Source organism: Chiloscyllium plagiosum, unplaced genomic scaffold (genome assembly GCF_037043375.1).
Source record: "Chiloscyllium plagiosum isolate Xiang-an unplaced genomic scaffold, Cpla_swu_hap1 HiC_scaffold_43, whole genome shotgun sequence".
NCBI classification, from domain to species: domain Eukaryota; kingdom Metazoa; phylum Chordata; class Chondrichthyes; order Orectolobiformes; family Hemiscylliidae; genus Chiloscyllium; species Chiloscyllium plagiosum.
The window spans coordinates 9,017,221-9,034,855 of record NW_028270181.1 but is presented as its reverse complement, the minus strand read 5'-3'; the positions used below and the strand labels follow the sequence as shown (position 1 = coordinate 9,034,855).

Sequence of the window (17,635 nt, the reverse complement as noted above, 5' to 3'; positions counted from 1 at the left end):
CTTGATCACTAGTCTAGTGACATTACCATATACCACCACCTTCCCTTGTTTCACTGATATACCGCAAACTGTACATTTTGTTAAAGACCTTCGTTTTTGTTACACACCAGTGCAAACTTTCTCATTTATCCCATGTATCCCGTGGTTTGGAGACATAAAGCTAGCTTGTATTGTGTATCCACCTCAACCATGATAGTTACAACTGATTTGGGTTTTATACTTGAATATCCAGGAATGCTTACTGATGCGTCATGGCTCCCCAGTGTAAGTCACATGCCTGCCTTCTATCCTGCTGTCTCCACCTGTTCTCCGTATGACAGTGTTTCCTCTCTGCTCATTTCCCATAGGAAAACTCCAGTGTGAAGAAAAGCATTAGTCAGATGACCCAGAGTCTGATCCGCAACCTCTCGAGCCACAGCCAGTACCAGGAGGCACGGGAGATCATCAAACCATCGGTCACAGACAAGCAAACTATCCTTAAACCCAAGACTCAGTCCAGTCAGAAGGATATACTGAGCGTCTGCAATGACCCCTGTGTCTTGGCCCAGCAGCTCACCCATATCGAGATGGTAGGTGAATGCTTTCAGGACTGAACAGAGCTTCAAGATATGAAATGGTGCGGACTCAGGAAAAGAAGTATTTAAAAAGAGTTCCTGAGTTACCTGTGATGCATTGACACGTACAGATAGCTTGTTTGTCATAAAACTGCCCTTTCACGTGCAATCCTGGGGCCTGTCCATTATTACTGCCACTACAGTTGAGTTAAGAGGGCTGATTTTTCAGAGAGTGCTGTACTGGCACACAGTCTGTCTTGAGGAACTAGCGAATAGGGAGCTTCATGGCAAGGTGAGCGATAGGTCAGGGGCTCATTAAAAATACAGAAGCAGATTGTTCAACCTATAGAGACTGTGCTGGCCTTTTTTTTTAGACATCATAGAAAGCCGCCCTTCCTAATGCACCCCACACCTTGTGTTACCTTTTTTTAACAAAACTGTATGTCTTCATCCTCTTTTCAAATGAATTTTATGGATCCTTTCAACAAACCAGTCTGCAGCAGAGGGTTCCACGTGATAACACAGCCGCTGTGTGTAAAGAGATTTTTTTTTCTAATCTCTTTAATTCCTTTTGAAATCGGTGCCCTCCCATTACCATCTCAATGAGCAGTGACAGCAACCTTTCATTATTTAGCTTCATAATCTAGAAGGTGCAGGGATGACTGAATGACCTTTTATCTGTATTCAAATGTCTTTACATCACTAACTTTTACCGCAACATATCAGAGGGTGGGAATACTCTTATTCTTAATTCCGTCTGTGATTTGTACCCCAAACTTCACTATGACCACTGCATTTCTAAATGCTGATTGGTTGGGTGTCATTTATGTAACTGTGTCTACATTGATGTCTCGTCATTTCCTGCAGGAAAGATTAACACACATCACTCCAGAGGAGCTGGTGCACATATTTAACCACATGGATTCAATGGACAATCACAAGGTAAGGATGTGAAGTTGTACAATGATCTGCCTTCAGGACTTCTCCAGACAGCCTCGCTTATCCAGAGTTTAGCCTTTGCACTTCAATGATTTTCTGTCATTAGTAAATCATAGTAGGCTGCTTGTTCCACAAAGAGTGGCTGTTTGTGTTTGTACATTTATTGTATAACATCGCTACATGTTTCAAACTCAGTTAGTTGTAATGTTGGGAAGACAGAATGTACTATGAGGAGCAGAGGTATGACCATTCAGTCCCTCCTAGACTGCTGTCTGCCATCCAGTGAAATCAAGGCTCACCTGTTTGTGTTTTGAATTCCACATTCACATGTCCCCTTTCATTCCTCTGCGTAACAAGAATTCATCCCCCTCTGTCTTAAAATATACTCTCTGATCCCAACTTCATTGCCATCTGAGGCAGAGTGTTTCAAAGTTGCACAATCCTCTGAGCGAAAAGCACATCTCCTCATCCCTGTCCTGAAAGGGCTACCCAAGACTTTTAAAATAATAGCCCCAAATGTCCAAAAGCATGCTGGTTAGGTGGATTGGTCATGTTAAATTACAGTGTCCGGGATGTGCAGGTTAGTTGGAAATGTAGGGTTATGGGGAGTGGATCTGGGTGGGATGCTTTTCAGAGGGTCAGTGCAGACTCAATGGGCTGAATGACCTTCTTCCATATGGTGGGGTTCTATAATTCTATAGTTTCTGGACTCACCTATGTGAGGAGGTGTCCTTTCAATAAGACCGGTCAGGATCTTATACAGAATTGAGTCACGCCTTGTTCTTCAAACTGAAGACCATAACAAACAGGATTAGGCCATTCAGCCCCTCAAGCCTGCCCTGCCATTTATTCGGATCATGGCTGATCTAACGTTTCTCACATCCCCTTTCCTACCCTTTTCCCCATTACTCTCGATTTCCCGACTGACCTATCCAGTGGGAACAAACCCTGCCTGTCCTACCTTTCCTCCTAAGCCAACCCATTCATTCCAGGTCCCAGCCTGTTAAATGAGTTAATGCTCTTCTAGCTGTAGATAAGAAAATATTTCAGTAGAGCAAGTTACTCTTTGTAATAAATCATGAGGTGCGCTGCCAAAGCATCCGATTACACAGCTGGAAGTCACTTTGTCCGCTGTTTTAGCGTGATGTTGGTCATGCCTTTCACTTAGCCACCTCCCTCAAGTTCCAACACTGATATCTTACAGCTGGTGGGCCACTCTTTAAAATGGTTCAAAAATTTTCATGTCTCCTCACCCCCACCCCCCAGTCTCCTCTACCTCCTCCTCTTTCTCACCCCACCCTCCCCAAGTCCTCCCACCTTCCCATACCCACCCTCCACCTTCTTCACCCCACTCCAAACTCCTCCCATCCTTTTCTCTCCTTTCCCCAACTCCTCATCTCCTCTTTCTCCCTACACCCCCTCCTGCCTTCCCCTCTCAACATCCTTTTCATACCCTCCTTTCCCCAACTCCTCCCCTTCTCCAACCTTCCCACCTACTCCCCTCCTTACCCCTCCACTTCCCTTCTCCTTCTCCCCAGCTCCCCTCCTCCCCCCCCCGACTCTCCTCTTCCTCCTCCCCAAATCCATTCTCCTCCTGTTGCTCCTTCCATCACACTCCTGCCGTCACACCCCCGTCCCACCAGCCTGAAACCCGTGGGTGGGCTGGTTTTGACGGGCTTGATACTGGGCCTTTGTTGTGGCTCCGAGTCGGGAATGTAATCATCCTGGAGCCGCCGGTGCACTCAGCACGCAGCTGGAAGGAGACACAGAGAAATCTTAAGCCACAAGCTGCCCGCAAGCATCAGCATCCTCCAAAGTCGTTTTTTTTTTCTTGTTTGTTTTTGGGGAGGGAGGGGTAGCGGTGTCAGAGAATCATTTATCAAGGTCTTCGCGTTTCAGCTGCCGGTCAAAGTCTTGACACTTATGTTTTTGTTTTAAATTCTGTTTCTTTTCAAGAGCTGTCGCAGTGACATCAAGAAGACGTGCAATTTGGAAGCGTGTGACAACTGGTTTAATCGGCTCAGCTCTCTAGTCGCCACTGAGATATGCAGAGTGAGTTCACAGGAATGACTGCATTGCTTGTGGCAAGCAATTGTGTGTGTGTGTGTGTGTGTGTGTGTGTGAATGAGTGAGTGATATTAGTGGTAGAGATTGATTAGATTCCCCACGGTGTGGAAACAGGTCCTCCGGCCCAACCAAACCACACCGACCCTCCGAAGAGTAACCCATCCAGACCCATTTCCCTCTGACTAATGCACCTAACACTATGGGCAATTTAGCATGGCCAATTCATCTTTGGACTGTGGGAGGAAACCGGAGCACCTGGAGAAAACCCACGCAGACACAGGGAGAATGTGCAAATTCCACACAGACAGTCGCCCGAGGTTGGTATTGAACCTGGGACCCTGGTACTGTGAGGTCACCGTGGCGCCCCAGTTGCTTCAGCTCTTTGTGCCTATGCTTTGGAGTTGGAGAGAGAGTCAGTTAGTAAAGCAAATAACTGCATTGACTTGTCGCACAGATCTCTAGCATGTGTCCTGGCAGCTTCACTCAGGACTTTGGTTTTGCTACCTCCAACTCCTCATGAAGATTCTGCAAAGTTAACTATCAGACTGTGCTCGACACAGAGACTGCTAGAGAAGTTCAGCTGGTTTGGCAGCATCTGTGGACTGAGAAACAGTTAGTTTTCCGAGACTACAATTACTTTTTTTTAGAACTCCGTGATCTGTTTATTTCAAATTTTCAAACTCCGCAGTATTTTACCTCTTTAAGTGTCATCTTTGTGTATGCCAGGTTGAGTAGGCCAATATATGTGATTGATTGGAGGGAGGAACTGCGGGGGGTGGGGTGGAGTGGAGGGAGGGAGGAGGTTCTGCAGAATTCTAAATGACTATCCAAAGTCTGTCTCCTGTGTGTGGACCCTTGTCACAGAGGTGCTGTTTAATTGCAGATTGGGAAGAAGAAACAGAGGACGCGGATGTTGGAGTTCTTCATTGATGTGGCACGGGAATGTTTTAACATCGGAAACTTCAATTCCCTGATGGCTATTATCTGTGAGTATCTTCTCTTAAGAGCTGTCCAATTCCCAACCCCCACACCTTGCACACCACCACTTTTCATCATTCTGTTGTCATAGGTCAAACCTTTCAGCTGCCAAAGCCCTGAGCTCTGAAATTCTAGCCCCACCAAATTTAAAGAGAATCTTTTTCCATAATTACAGTAGTTTTATGTCATAAAAGGAGGCCATTCAGCCATCTTGCCTGTATCAATTCTATTACCTAGTGCCAACTTTCTGCTCTTGCTCTGTATCCCTGCATACCATTTCCTGCTGCCCCTTTTTTTTTTTTAAACCCTCTTTTAACCCAGCTATAACCAACTTCCCAAATATCCCCTAACGTAGCTTGGTGTCAGATGTTGTTTGTGAAGCCCTCTCTGAATACTTTACAGTGTTAATGGTGCTATGTAAATAAAGCTGATGTTGTCATAGAATCTCTGAAGTGTGGAAGCAGGCCATTCAGCTCATGGAGGCCACACCAACCCTCTGAACAGCATCCAATGCAGACTAACCCCCATACTCTGTCCCTATAACACTGTATTTCCCATGGCTAATCCGCCAAACCTGCACATCCCTGGACATTACGGACAATTCAGCATGATTAATATACCTATCCTACACATCCCTGAACACTATAGACAATTTAGTGTGACGATTCCATCTAACCTGCACATCTTTTTACTGTGGGAGGAAACCAGAGCACCCGGAGGAAACCCACGCAGACACTGGGAGAATGTGTAAACTCCACACAGACAGTCAACTGAGGCTGGAATCCAGCCCAGGTCCCTGGCACTGTGAGGCAGCAGTACTAATCACTGTCAGATTAAGACCAGGGGTGGAGGGGTAGTGATGAATCTCTCTCACTCTGTTTCTCTGCATCCCATCCACTGAAGACTAAAGGTTATTACACAAACCACAGTTCCCTCACTGACAGTACTTGTCTCCCTCTCTCACACAGCTGGAATGAATCTGAGTCCTGTTGCCAGACTGAAAAAAACATGGTCCAAAGTCAAAAAGGCAAAATTTGAAGTTTTGGAAGTAAGTGATAGTTTGTGTGCATATTTGTGCTCATGGTTTCTGGAAATCTTTTAGTTGCTTCTTGCACAATGATGATTGAAAAATAATTAAAAAGGAGCTACTCAAATCTAAGCTCCCTACTTTTCTGGGTCTTCACACTGCAAACCCAACAGAATCGTTTCCCATTATACCCGATAGACTGGTCTTCCATTCTTCCAAGCCTCTTGCGTATACTTCTAACAGGCTACTTGGTTCAAACATAAACGCTCTGCAGGTACGGGCTGAAGCTCACTGGCACCTTCCCAAGCGGCAATTGAGAACATAAGCAATAGGAGCAGGGGTAGGCCATCCGGCCTTCCCTCCACCAATCAATAAGACCATGGCTGATCTTTTCGTGCACTCAGCTCCACTTACCCGGCCTCTCACCGTAACCCTTAATTCCTTCAAAAATGTTTGCCTTAAAAACATTCCACAAGGAAGCCTTGACTGCTTTACTCCACAGATTCACAATCCATCCCAGATGGATAATAGATGTCAGTAATGCCCCACATCCAAGGAAAGAATAAATAAAAAAAAGGATGATGAGCGGGATAGGCTTAGATTGGTAGTTTGAAAAAAAAGAGTTGCCAGGGAGTTGCCCAGTAGTGCGAGAGAGTTATTCTGGTGCTGAATTGATCTTTGGGGCTGGGGGTAAAGGGTAGACTGATTTGTTGAAGTTTGGATTGATGGTTGGCCTGTCCCTGTTGATTGCTCTGTGATTACAGCACCACCATGTGGCAATACTTTAGCTAGATGGCCATATACCCAGACGATGTTCTAGGATTTACACTCAAATCTTCACACTGTCAAATACAGGAATGTGATCTCCTTGAGCATTCGATACAGGAGCTCTGCCCACAGGACTGGGTCTTCAAAGCATCTGGAATGCTCTGAAAGCTGATCAGTGTGGCCTCAAAAAAATGATGTTCACTGTAAAGTTTATTCATCCATCAGCTGTGATGCTCACTTAAAACACTTTGGGCTGAAATTATTTTGGCATGAAGAGATTGCATGAAATCCCTCTGCTGTTTTAACAGAGGCTGTGACCTGTTTCAAATGGGTCAGTGTCTCCTGTAAATTAGCACAAACATATGCTGATATTGCCACAGCACTGTTTTCAGATTCAGTCCATGAACGTTGCTTGTTCCTACCTTTCCACCCCCTACTTCACATTCCAACCTGTGTAATGTATACAGGATGTTAATGTAGCTGTCAATAAACATGACGTGAGACCACCGCCTGTGGCATTTACAGGATGGATGTAGGCTATTCGGTCCATCGTGTTTGTGTGGACTCATTGGGATTTATTTGATGACTCCACCACACCCTGGCTCTTTTGCCATAGCCTTGTTAATTATTCTATTCATGTATGCCTCAAAGATGGGGATGAAGAAAATACAAGGAGTGGTAAGGTACATGCTGCTTTCAAGGGTTCCGGAAGCAGAGAACATTAACAACATCCCGAGGAAATTCAGTGGGTTCTTGAGGGACATAAATTTGCAGGACTTCGGGGGACGGAACAAAGTAATTTGACTTCCTGGACTTTTCTATGGAGAGTCGACATGGATTTAATAGGCTAAATGGCTATCATTCACAATAACTCCCTTTCCAACATTGTAGAAGCTATTTCCACCAGCCTTCCAGGCTGTACACTGCACACCACAACAATGTGCTAGTGTTTCAATTTTTGAAGATAAATTCTCTCTCCAATCAAAATTTCTGGCCTTTGTTTGCCAGCACTTTACCAGCACTCCTTCCTGTAAAAGCGTAACTAGTCCCAGGGTCCCTATGGGATGATGGTCCCAGTATCTGGGTGACCCCTTTCTCGCTCGGGGTCTGACTGAAGGATTGTCAGCTTTCGCTGATAAACTTGCACCATTGGTAAAATCTTAAAGCATCAAGTAAACTTTCTATTTAACGCTAAATTATATGATTTCTTTGTTTTGTTGACTAGAATCACATGGACCCGTCCAGCAATTTCTCTCACTACCGGACAGCGCTTCAGGGGGCAGTGCAGAGATCACAGACTGCACACAGCAACCGGGAGAAGGTAAAACCCCAACACAATCGCAAGATGTTGTTCAATTCTAACTATCGGTCAGGGGAGAAAGGCCAGCCAGGATTCAATCTGGTCACTTCTATGGGGTTGAGTGGAGGTTTAAAGCAGTCCTGGTACTCTAATGTATGTGGAATTACATCAGTTGAGTCAGGCCATTTGGTCCAAATGGTCATGTTTGTGTTTACACACTGCTCAGGTCTCCTCCCCATTAACTGAGCTAGCCCTGCCAGGATAGCTGACTATCCTTTTCTCACATATATATTCCTAGCCATTCCTTACTGCATGGAGTCATTGTAGTCATTTAGTCCATCGGGTTTACGTCTGCTCTCCACGGGAGTAATCAAAGAATCATCACAGAATCCGTACAGTGTGGAACAGGCCATTCGGCCCATCGCACCCACACTGATCCTCCAAAGAACATCCCATCCTGTAACCCTACATTTACCATGGCTAACCCACATAGCCTGCACGTGCTTGGACATTGCGGGCAATTTCCTGTGGCCAATCCATGTAACCTGCACATGTTTGGGCTGTGGGAGGAAACCCATGCCGACACAGGGAGAGTCCTGTCAGGTGGTTTTCTTCTTCCCAGCTCTGTCCTGCAAGTTTATCCCTCCTAAGAGCCCGTTGAATTTCCTTTTGAAACAATTCACCCACTGTCTGTGCTCCCACCACCTTCACTGGCAACAAGCAGTTTTGAAAATGTTCTTCACATCTCCCCACCCCCGTAACTGTTGCTGCAAATGTTAAATCTGATGTCTTTGTGATGAAAGGAACAGCTTTCCCCCACCCCCACTAAACCTTCCGACCTTTCACAGTTCCGTATAAGACAGCCCCACCCCGGTTAGCTTATCACACAATAGTTATTGAAAGAAAGCAGGAGTATTATCCATCAGGTTGCAAGCCTCTCTCCTCCAAGACCAGGCAGACATTATCTGACTGCATGCCTCGTTCTTTTCTACGTGAGCTTTCTGTGCATGTCATCCGCATTTGCGGACATTATAATGAACACACTTCAAACCAAGTTATTGTATGTGATGATTGAGAGACATGATAAGGCACTGTATGAATGAGATAAGACGGGATAAAGTATTACCATTTGGTTTTTCAAATTTCCTTTAATTAAAAGAGCTATTTCTGATTCAGTATCTCAAGGGGATAAATTGTTTTTCTTTGTAGATTGTCATTCCAGTATTCAATCTCTTCATTAAAGACATCTACTTTCTGAACAAGATTCATGCCAACAGACTGGCTAATGGGCAAATTAACTTCAAGGTAAGGGAACTAGCAGCAACCTCTCACACTAAACAGAACTGTACAAGGTAGACATTTTATGGTTCTGTATCAAGAGGAATAATGAACCGGTTTTATAATTCTTTTTTCCTTCTCTCTCTGCAGAAATTCTGGGAAATTGCCAAGCAGATCAATGAATTTATGATGTGGAAACAGGTTGAGTGTCCCTTTGAGAAGGACAAGAAGATCAAAAACTATCTCCTGACAGCTCCTGTTTACACAGAAGAAGGTAGGGTGCTTCATGTTAACAAGTTGGGGTTGTGAGACTGATGCAACATGACAGGACAACACAATCCACCTCCGTTACACTTGTATTTTTGGTGCTTCAGCTGTCAGTTTGGTGAGGGCTATGAGACGTTATGCTTGATGCACACAGCTTGTGACTTTGATTGATGCCCCTTCAATCAGTCACAGCAACAGAAGACAGTGCTATTGATTAAAAGGGAGCATCAACTTCTATATTAAAAGCAATTTACTGGAGACTCTTTGAAGTTTGCATCACATATGGGCAGGGTGGTTGAAAAGGCATTTGACACGCTTGTCTTCATTGCTCAGTCCTTTGATAGTAGGAGTTGTGAAGTGATGTTGAGGTTGTACAGGACATTGGTGAGGCGTCTTCTGGAATATTGTGTCCAGTTCTGGTTGCCCAGGATGTTATTAAGCTGGAGAGGGTTCAGAAGAGATGTGCCAGGATGTTGAAGGTTTGAGTTATAAAGAAAGGCTGGATAGGCTGGGACTTCTTTCACTGGAGCGTAGGAGGATGAGAGACGACCTGATGGAAGTTTATAAAGTAATGAGAGGTATAGATAGAGTTAATAGTTGTTGTCTTTTCCCCAAGGTAGGATAATTTCAAGACTAGGAGGCACATTTTAGAGGTGAGAGGAGAGAGATTTAAAAAGGACAAATGTTTTGCACAGAGGGTCGTTTGTGTGTGGAAGCAATTTTCAAAGGAAGTGATGGATGCATGTGCAATTACAACATTTAAAAGACATTTGGATAGATACATGAATAGGAAAGGTTTGGACCGATAATGGGCTAGGAGCAGGTAGGTGGGACTAGTTTAGTTTGGGATTATGTTCGGCGTGGACTAGTTGGAGCCAAAGGTCTGTTTCCACGCTGTACCACTCTATGACTCTATCTGCCCAGAAGCAGCTGTGGAGAGGGAAACAGAGTTAGCATTTTGAGTCCCATCGTGACTTCTTAGGAACTGGGTATCGAGTCCTGTCAGGTTAGGTGGTGGTTGGTTTCTCGCAGCCCTTGCTGATTGGACAGAATCCCAATTCTGTAGGAGGAGCACTTGAGGTAGAAAGCGCATGAAGGAAGAGGGGAGACAGAGAGAATGAGAGAGGGCATGTAACAGAAAGGAGGGCAAGGATTGTGTGAGATCGACACCTGGAAAGGATAAAGTGGGTGAAGAGAGAGAGCGAGTACACAGGAGAGCGAGAGAGGAGGGATGAGCAAGATCATGGACATGGGGAAGAGGGTGGGTGAGATAGAGAAGGTGAGGTGATGAAATTAAAACTAAACTTCATGACAAAATTGTCCGGGATGAGCTTTAACACACAGACCACCTGACATGTCATATGAAAGTCCAATGCATTCACTTCTTACCACCTCTTCTGCATGTCTTGTGGCTTATTGCTCCCATGCAGTGCAACCTGGAGTCTATAGCAGAGCTAGACTGGGTCTACTAACTGCCACTGATTGATCTTTTGTTAATCTTTAACATCTATCTACTCAACAATTTGAGAATCCACAGCTCATTGTGGCAGAGAATTCCAATTCTGTCGAGCGAAGAAATTTCTCCTCATCTCCGTTTTAAACAAAGTGGATTAAGATACATTTGAGAAAGACTATAATTGAGACCATTGTGGATCTGCCTAACCTGAAAGTGCTTGATGGTTGCCCTATGGGAGCGATTTAAGCCCAATCTTCCTATGGTGAAACTGTAACAAACACAGAGAATGTTAGAGAAACTCAGCAGGTCTGTCAAGAGAGAGAAAAAGAGTGAACATTTTGAGTCTGCCATGACTCTGGAAAACTGGATGGGATGGCACTGATTTTATACTGTGCTGTTTTGAAGAAACTTATTAATTGGAGTGCCCTTTTCCAGGGTATCTGCTGTCCAATGAATTGGGTTAAAATTAACTACTGTCAAAAGTTGAAAACTGTCCATTCCCAGCATTAATAAGCAGCAGATTTGTCAAACCAAGAAGTTCTACAGGCAAGTCTAGCTTGCCTCTGATTTGGAGGGATGTAGTGTATAAGGCTCATCTCTAACATTTTCTCTTTCTCTTTTCCAGCACTTTACTTGGCTTCATTTGAGAGCGAGGGGCCAGAGAATCACATGGAGAAGGACAGTTGGAAGTCACTCAGGTACCAGTCTCTTCACTTGTGTTTCCTCATCTTTTGAGCAGATTGATGCCAATTTGGTATCCGTATTTTAAGATCTATGAATATTTGAGTGTTCTCTTGGCTCAGAGGTAACAATTTGATTCCTGAGAGAGAACATCAAGGATTTAAGCCCTGTTCCAGGATTCAGTGCAATGTAATTCATTAATTTAATTTGACAAAACATCAGCAAGGGGACTCTGGTTTCTGACCATAAGAAGAAATTGACATGATAAAGGTTTCATCGACAGCCGGACTGATTGTCAAGTGGAGCTTTTGTCTGATTTGGATATTGAGAGTGCATTTCCTCAGTAATCAAGGATTTGACCCTCTTCTGGGGAAGATAGAACAGGAGGAACTCTGAAGGGATTTACCACACACTCTTTCACTTAACTTCCATTATGATACAAGTGGCCATTTTTGTTTCTGCTTGGGTGAGTTCAGATGGGCTGAATGGTCTATCCCATAGTTGAGGACAAGGGGCATGAATTTTTACATGATTCTGATTGATAAATAGAAGTTCCCTTTCTCTGTTTAACCTCAGGCAAGACCTTTTATGCGTGTGTGCTTGTAATCTTTTCCTTGCATTACACCTCAAATTCTTTCTGAAGGAGTTCTTTTTTGGAGGAGTTCTGAAGACTGGTGCTCCAACAACAAACCATTTCATGTAGATCTAATTTGGCTGTGTCATCTGTAGTTTTGCCTCTGAAGTAGAAGGTATTGGGTTCACATCCCACTGCAGGATTTCAACACATACACATTGGGGAACAAAAAAATGAAGACTAGTCTTATGGTTGAGACTATAAACCAAAGACTTATCTGCTCTGTCCAGATGGAATTGAATTTATTGTCACGTGTACTGAGGCACAGTGAAAAGCTTTGGCTTGCGAGCAATACAGGCAGACCACAAAGTTAAATAGCATAGATAAGTAAGTAATAGGTAAACAGCAGAAAAACCAAAACACAGGTACAGGCAAGTGCTAAGAGTTTGAGAGTCCATTCAGTATTCTAACAACAGTAGGGTAGAAACTTTTGAAACTGGCTGGTGTGTACGTTCAGGCTTCAGATGGATGTAGAAGATCTAATCGCACCTACTTTAAAGAGTTTCCCTCAGCCAATATTTAATCCTCAGTTGGTACCACAAAAACAAATAGACAATTTGGACATTATTTAATTGTTGTCAGTGGTAAATCTGGCTGACTACATTTCTTCTATGACAGCAGTGACTACACCTCCAAAAGTACAGCATTGGTTATCAAAACATTCTGGGACATTCTGCAGTCTCTGTTGCCCCCTCATACTAGTACTTTGGAAGAAATGCTTAACTGCTCATTCAGTCCTGTTGTATCAGGTTCTTCCTGTAAAATAGCCATGACGTTGGTTGATACAACAGTTGCCGCACTGCAAAGTAACTCATTGTATGTGACACATTGCTGAGGGAAGTGAGGAGGTGAAGTATAAAAGAATGGTAGAGTCAAGAGAGGTGGAAATAGTAGTGAAACTCATTGCAAACTGCAGTGACTGTGCAGGAAAATATGAATGACGAGTTAAACTGACCAGCAAGAGAATTTCCTGTGCTCACTTGAACAGTGCCATGCGATATTTTTAAGACTGACCTGAACAGGAAGACATGACTTCAGTTGAATTTGTGCACTGAATCCTGGGGTGGGGGCTTAAACCCTCAGGGGTGAGTTTGCTGCTACCCCTAGAGGTAAGCCAACACTCTAGCGTCATGTTAAATGATTTACCCTTAGGTTTTGACGTATTCATTTTTCTTTTCTCTTTCTCTTGGCAGGGCAACTCTGTTGAACAGGGCATGAAGGAACCATGTTGTACATACTAGACACTTCAAACCATTTGCACTGCGACAGATTTTAGCTCCAGTTGGATGGAAAAAAAAGAGACTTGGCACGGTCATTGTTGCTTTAAAATTTGTAAATTTTGGTTTTGATTCTGACCCTGGTCATGACTGTACAGAGAGAGAGAGAGAAAAAGAGGCCAATTGTTGGGGCTTTGGTCCTGCTGGTTGGGATACGTATGTTAAACGCCTTTTACAGCAGACTTTGTGCTTTGACTTGTAAAATAATTGGAAGACAAAGAGAAGGCAGAAGATTCACTTTTGCCATGGGGCAGGACCCTAAACTGAAGAAAAGCATCATGGGAAATCTCTGGCTGCTATCACCATGGATACCGGTAGAAAATAAATAGGACAATGGCAGCCTGTGAGAAATTCCGACTACTGTCAATTCATTCTTTGTTTTGTGATAACTTGCTGCTTCTGTGAGAGAGAGAATTAGTTACGGGTATAAACAGAATTGAAGGAACTATACGTTGCACCATAATTTTACTGTTTTATGGACTGGACGATTGTGGAATGTTGGGGTGTGGGTACATTTGGTGGAGGGAAGGGGACAAATTGGCAGAGTTTAATCAAGCCTGGTCTTGAGACCATCCTATGAGGCAAAGGGATTGCTATCCAGCATGGAATGTATACTGATGGTTTTACACTGGCTTACAGAATGACCACAATGTGACCCATGGGATTGAAACTGCCCTTATCTTCTGTGCAGATTGTTTTGTGTTGTGCTCTATAACTCACGTTTTCGCTGCTCTATAGGACTGAAGAACTGTTTCTTTTGTGCACAGAACAGGCTCGAACTTTAGATACTTACTCACTTGAATGAAGGACACAGTGCAGTGATTGTTTCACATTCCAGACTGTAGCCTGTGGAATGGATGGTCCCTAGGGTTGCAGGAGCCACCATTGCTCTGCCTTACTGCAGTGTGTGCATGTTGATACTGTTCCAACTCAACCCAATCTCACAACTTTTTAAAACAAATAATTAAACTTTTGTTTAAAAAAAACTCAGATTTGAAATGTCACTTTTTACAAAACAGCAAGTCTTAAAGGTTTCTGCTCAATGTTTCCTAATCCATTACTGTTTTTTTTTAACAAAGCTATTTACAACACATCATAGATCACCCTTTTGCCCACTGACAAAATAAAAGAACAGCGCATTGTCAATAGATACCCTCAGATATATTGTACACGTGTCCATGTCTCAAATGGTGAAGAAGCAAGTATATGAGGGACCAACCAGCTTAATCCTCAATGTTCAACAGCAGGCTGAAGGAGACTGATTCCATAAACAAGGTTTTGTCAATCACAAAAAGAAACATCCTGGGGATGAAGATGACAAAAATAAATCCAAAATTTTGCTTTCTGGCACAGGGTCAAGAACACGTTACATAGAGCTTAACCGACAACCTGATGAACTTTGCAGCTGGATGGTGTAATAAGGATTTGAGCAAAATTGGCTGCAGTCTGCCCAATCCATCAATGTGCTTCCCTAATACAAACAACAGATGATTTTATCCAAGTATGGGATAACACTCAAGATATTACAGCACCTTACAATTTCTGTTTGTGCTGTTGGTAATGGGATAGATTGAACAGTGAGCTCCCAGTAGCAATTCGTCCAGTTGAGACTAACCATAATCTTGAGAGGTATCAGAATCCACTGTGAGCAATCTGTGAACGTGTGCTCAAAGGTGAAGAGGGTAGGGTGATTCAAAGGGTACCTCATGAATATACACACAAACGTAGGAAAATATGGGTAGGCCTATCAGCTTCCCCCTCCCCATAGGTTCTGCTATTCAGGTGACCATAATGTCCTCATTCCCAACGTATTCCCCACTCCCAAGAATTACTGATGCCCTTGTTAATCAAATTTACCCACAATGCATCCTGTGAGTTACTAACCAAGGCAACTGGTGTTCATCAGCCACAGAAAAACTCAAATGTGGTTTCCTGAAAAATTCCTTAAAAACAAAACACAGCAGACGTGGTAATCAGAAAGCAGGAAGGCAGAGTTCTGGTTATTCTTGAGCTTCCTTCCTTATTGGGCCCGTGTACCAAAGAGGTGGCTTGGTACCATATCATCATTACCCAGAACCCATTGGGATTGTGCCATCTTCACATTGGAGTGACTTGGCATAATCCCATTTCGCTCCATATCTGCTCTAAAAATGAGTTTTACCACAACAGAAAGTTGTTACCAAGGAAACTATTTAATAGAGTTTTCTACTTTCATTTAATAGATCCCCGCTCTGCCAACTCTAATTTAAAGTAGTCATACTGCGAATATCCTGAGGGAAACATTCTTAGGGCATTACGTGGAATAAGATTGTTTAGAAAAAAAAAGGATTATGATTTAGTTACATATTTGACACTAGAAATTGTCTCCCTCAACCATCACCATCCAATAAGATCAAAGTCCATTCTGTCATTGTTGACTTTTGACATTAGAAGCAACGCCATTCATTTTTCTTTCTGGAACAATATCAGCAGCACACACCTCAGTATGGCAGCCTGCATGGCTTCCCAAGTACACGTGTCTACTTGTAGCTGGAGATAACCGCAGTTTTGTCTGCTTGCAAGAACACTGCATTATTCTGGATTTACAAACCCACAGTACCCTGGCAAATAAATACAGGCAGGTGAGAACAAGTAGTTTTCATAAAATCCCCAGGTTGTTTACTGAAGCTATGTGTGGTTGAATTGAGTCAAGGAAATGCAAAAATTAAAGAAAATTAGGGTCCTTAAAAACAAACATTGAAGAAAGTTGAACTAGATTTGGGAACACTAAAGAACAGCAGCTACTTAATACATTGTGTAAATGGTAGCATCCTTATTCGAAAATGTCTTTTGTGAAAATGCACTGTGGGTTGTAACTATCATGATTGGAAGACAAATCTCACAGCACTTCAGCCTCTCTTGTGAGGAGGTGGCTTTCACAGGTCCTTGTGGCATCTGTTCTGCAATTTAATGCGACTTAAAAAGGGAGGAAGCCCATAAATTTGCCCCTTCCCCTTAAAAATGAACACCTCCTTTCATTTTCTTGCACAGGAAGCATTGCTTCCCAGTCAGGAAAAGACTCAGCAGCAGTCCCTTTATTTTCTTCTCCTGTGAAGGGTTCACATGTTTAGAAGCACTGAATGTGTTGTACGCCACTCTCAATGTTTAAGTTGTTGGTTTTTATAAAGAATACAACTACAGAAAATAAATTATGTGAAAATCTTACTGACTGGCTGTATCAACATTGATTGTTCTAATTGCAAATTTCTAAATTGCTCAGTATAGGCTTAGTCCCAAAAGAGAAGGGCTTGGAGTCTGGCAATGGGATATGCCTTTGTCTTGAAAAGGGAAGGGTGAGGCTGGAAAACTCTGCACATTGACAAGGATCTCCCCCTGCTAAAGGATGTGATTTTAAAAGTAATGTTTGTTTCATCACTAACACAGACGGGGTACCAGAAGGAAATCACTTGCTAGTGCATTACGAACTAGTACCAATGTTGTAAGGATTAAATGTTAATTTAAAACTAGCCCTTGTTCTGTGGTGCTGCTCACAGGAACAACTTGTATTCATATAGCATGTAGCATTTATATGAGCTGAAATTACGAGGAGAATTTTGACAATTTAGATATTGTCAAATGGGAGCTAAAACAGAGAAGCAATATCATATCAGATAATTAGCATGTGAAGGGTCAAATAATATCAATAACATACAAATAAACAAAGCAGAAGTTGTCAATTAAGCCCTTCCAACATGCTCCAACACTTGATAGGATCATGGCTGATCTAATTGTAACCTCAAATCCACATCCCATCTGCCCTTGATAACCTTTTATCCCCTTGCTATCTACCTCTGCCCTAAAAATATTCAAGGACTCTGTTTCCATCATCTTATCAGGAAGTGTTCCAAAGTCTCACAGCCCTCAGAGAAATAAGTTTGCCTTATATCTGTGTTAAATGGGTACAACTCCACTTTTAAACACTGACCCATACTCTAGATTCCACCACAAGAGAAACATCTTTTCTGTAACCACTCTGTCAAGACTTGGAGACTTTTTTTATGTTTCAAGTCACCTCATACTCTTCTAACCTCCAGTGGATACAAACTGAGCTCAGCCAGGTAAACCTCTTAGGATAGGAGTTCCCTGATTGTACCAGTTTAACAGCCCCAATTAGGGAGCCCTGGCTGACAGATATAAACAGGAGTGTCAGAGGTTCTGTTCACTCAGAGCTGGCTCTGAGGGGGCTGAATCAGTGTCAAGGATTCTCCACCTGTAAATAAAGAGTGACTTAGTAATGGGATATTAGCCTCTTTGGAGTTATTTCACCTACTCTGGCCCTTTCCTCATAAGGCAACTACCCAATCCCATTATTAGTCTAGTAAACCTTCTCTGAAATGCTTTCAATGGACTTACATCCTTTTTCAAGTCAG

At 43.1% G+C, this 17,635-nt stretch overlaps 1 protein-coding gene across 3 annotated transcripts in view; it reads left to right on the top strand.

The window, feature by feature from the left end:
- The window catches only part of LOC122541903 (ras-GEF domain-containing family member 1A-like), a 221,944-nt gene extending 205,514 nt beyond the window's left edge, over positions 1-16,430 (top strand). For all 3 annotated transcript variants that reach the window (XM_043679087.2, XM_043679088.2, XM_043679090.2), the window contains 10 exons: positions 348-569; positions 1,422-1,496; positions 3,450-3,545; positions 4,444-4,546; positions 5,507-5,586; positions 7,559-7,654; positions 8,843-8,938; positions 9,062-9,185; positions 11,260-11,332; positions 13,143-16,430. In XM_043679087.2, coding sequence (XP_043535022.1) covers positions 348-569; positions 1,422-1,496; positions 3,450-3,545; positions 4,444-4,546; positions 5,507-5,586; positions 7,559-7,654; positions 8,843-8,938; positions 9,062-9,185; positions 11,260-11,332; positions 13,143-13,167 — 990 coding nt within the window. In that variant the 3' untranslated portion in view covers positions 13,168-16,430. The remainder of the gene's footprint in view (positions 1-347; positions 570-1,421; positions 1,497-3,449; positions 3,546-4,443; positions 4,547-5,506; positions 5,587-7,558; positions 7,655-8,842; positions 8,939-9,061; positions 9,186-11,259; positions 11,333-13,142) is intronic.
- The last annotated feature ends 1,205 nt before the right edge of the window (positions 16,431-17,635 follow it).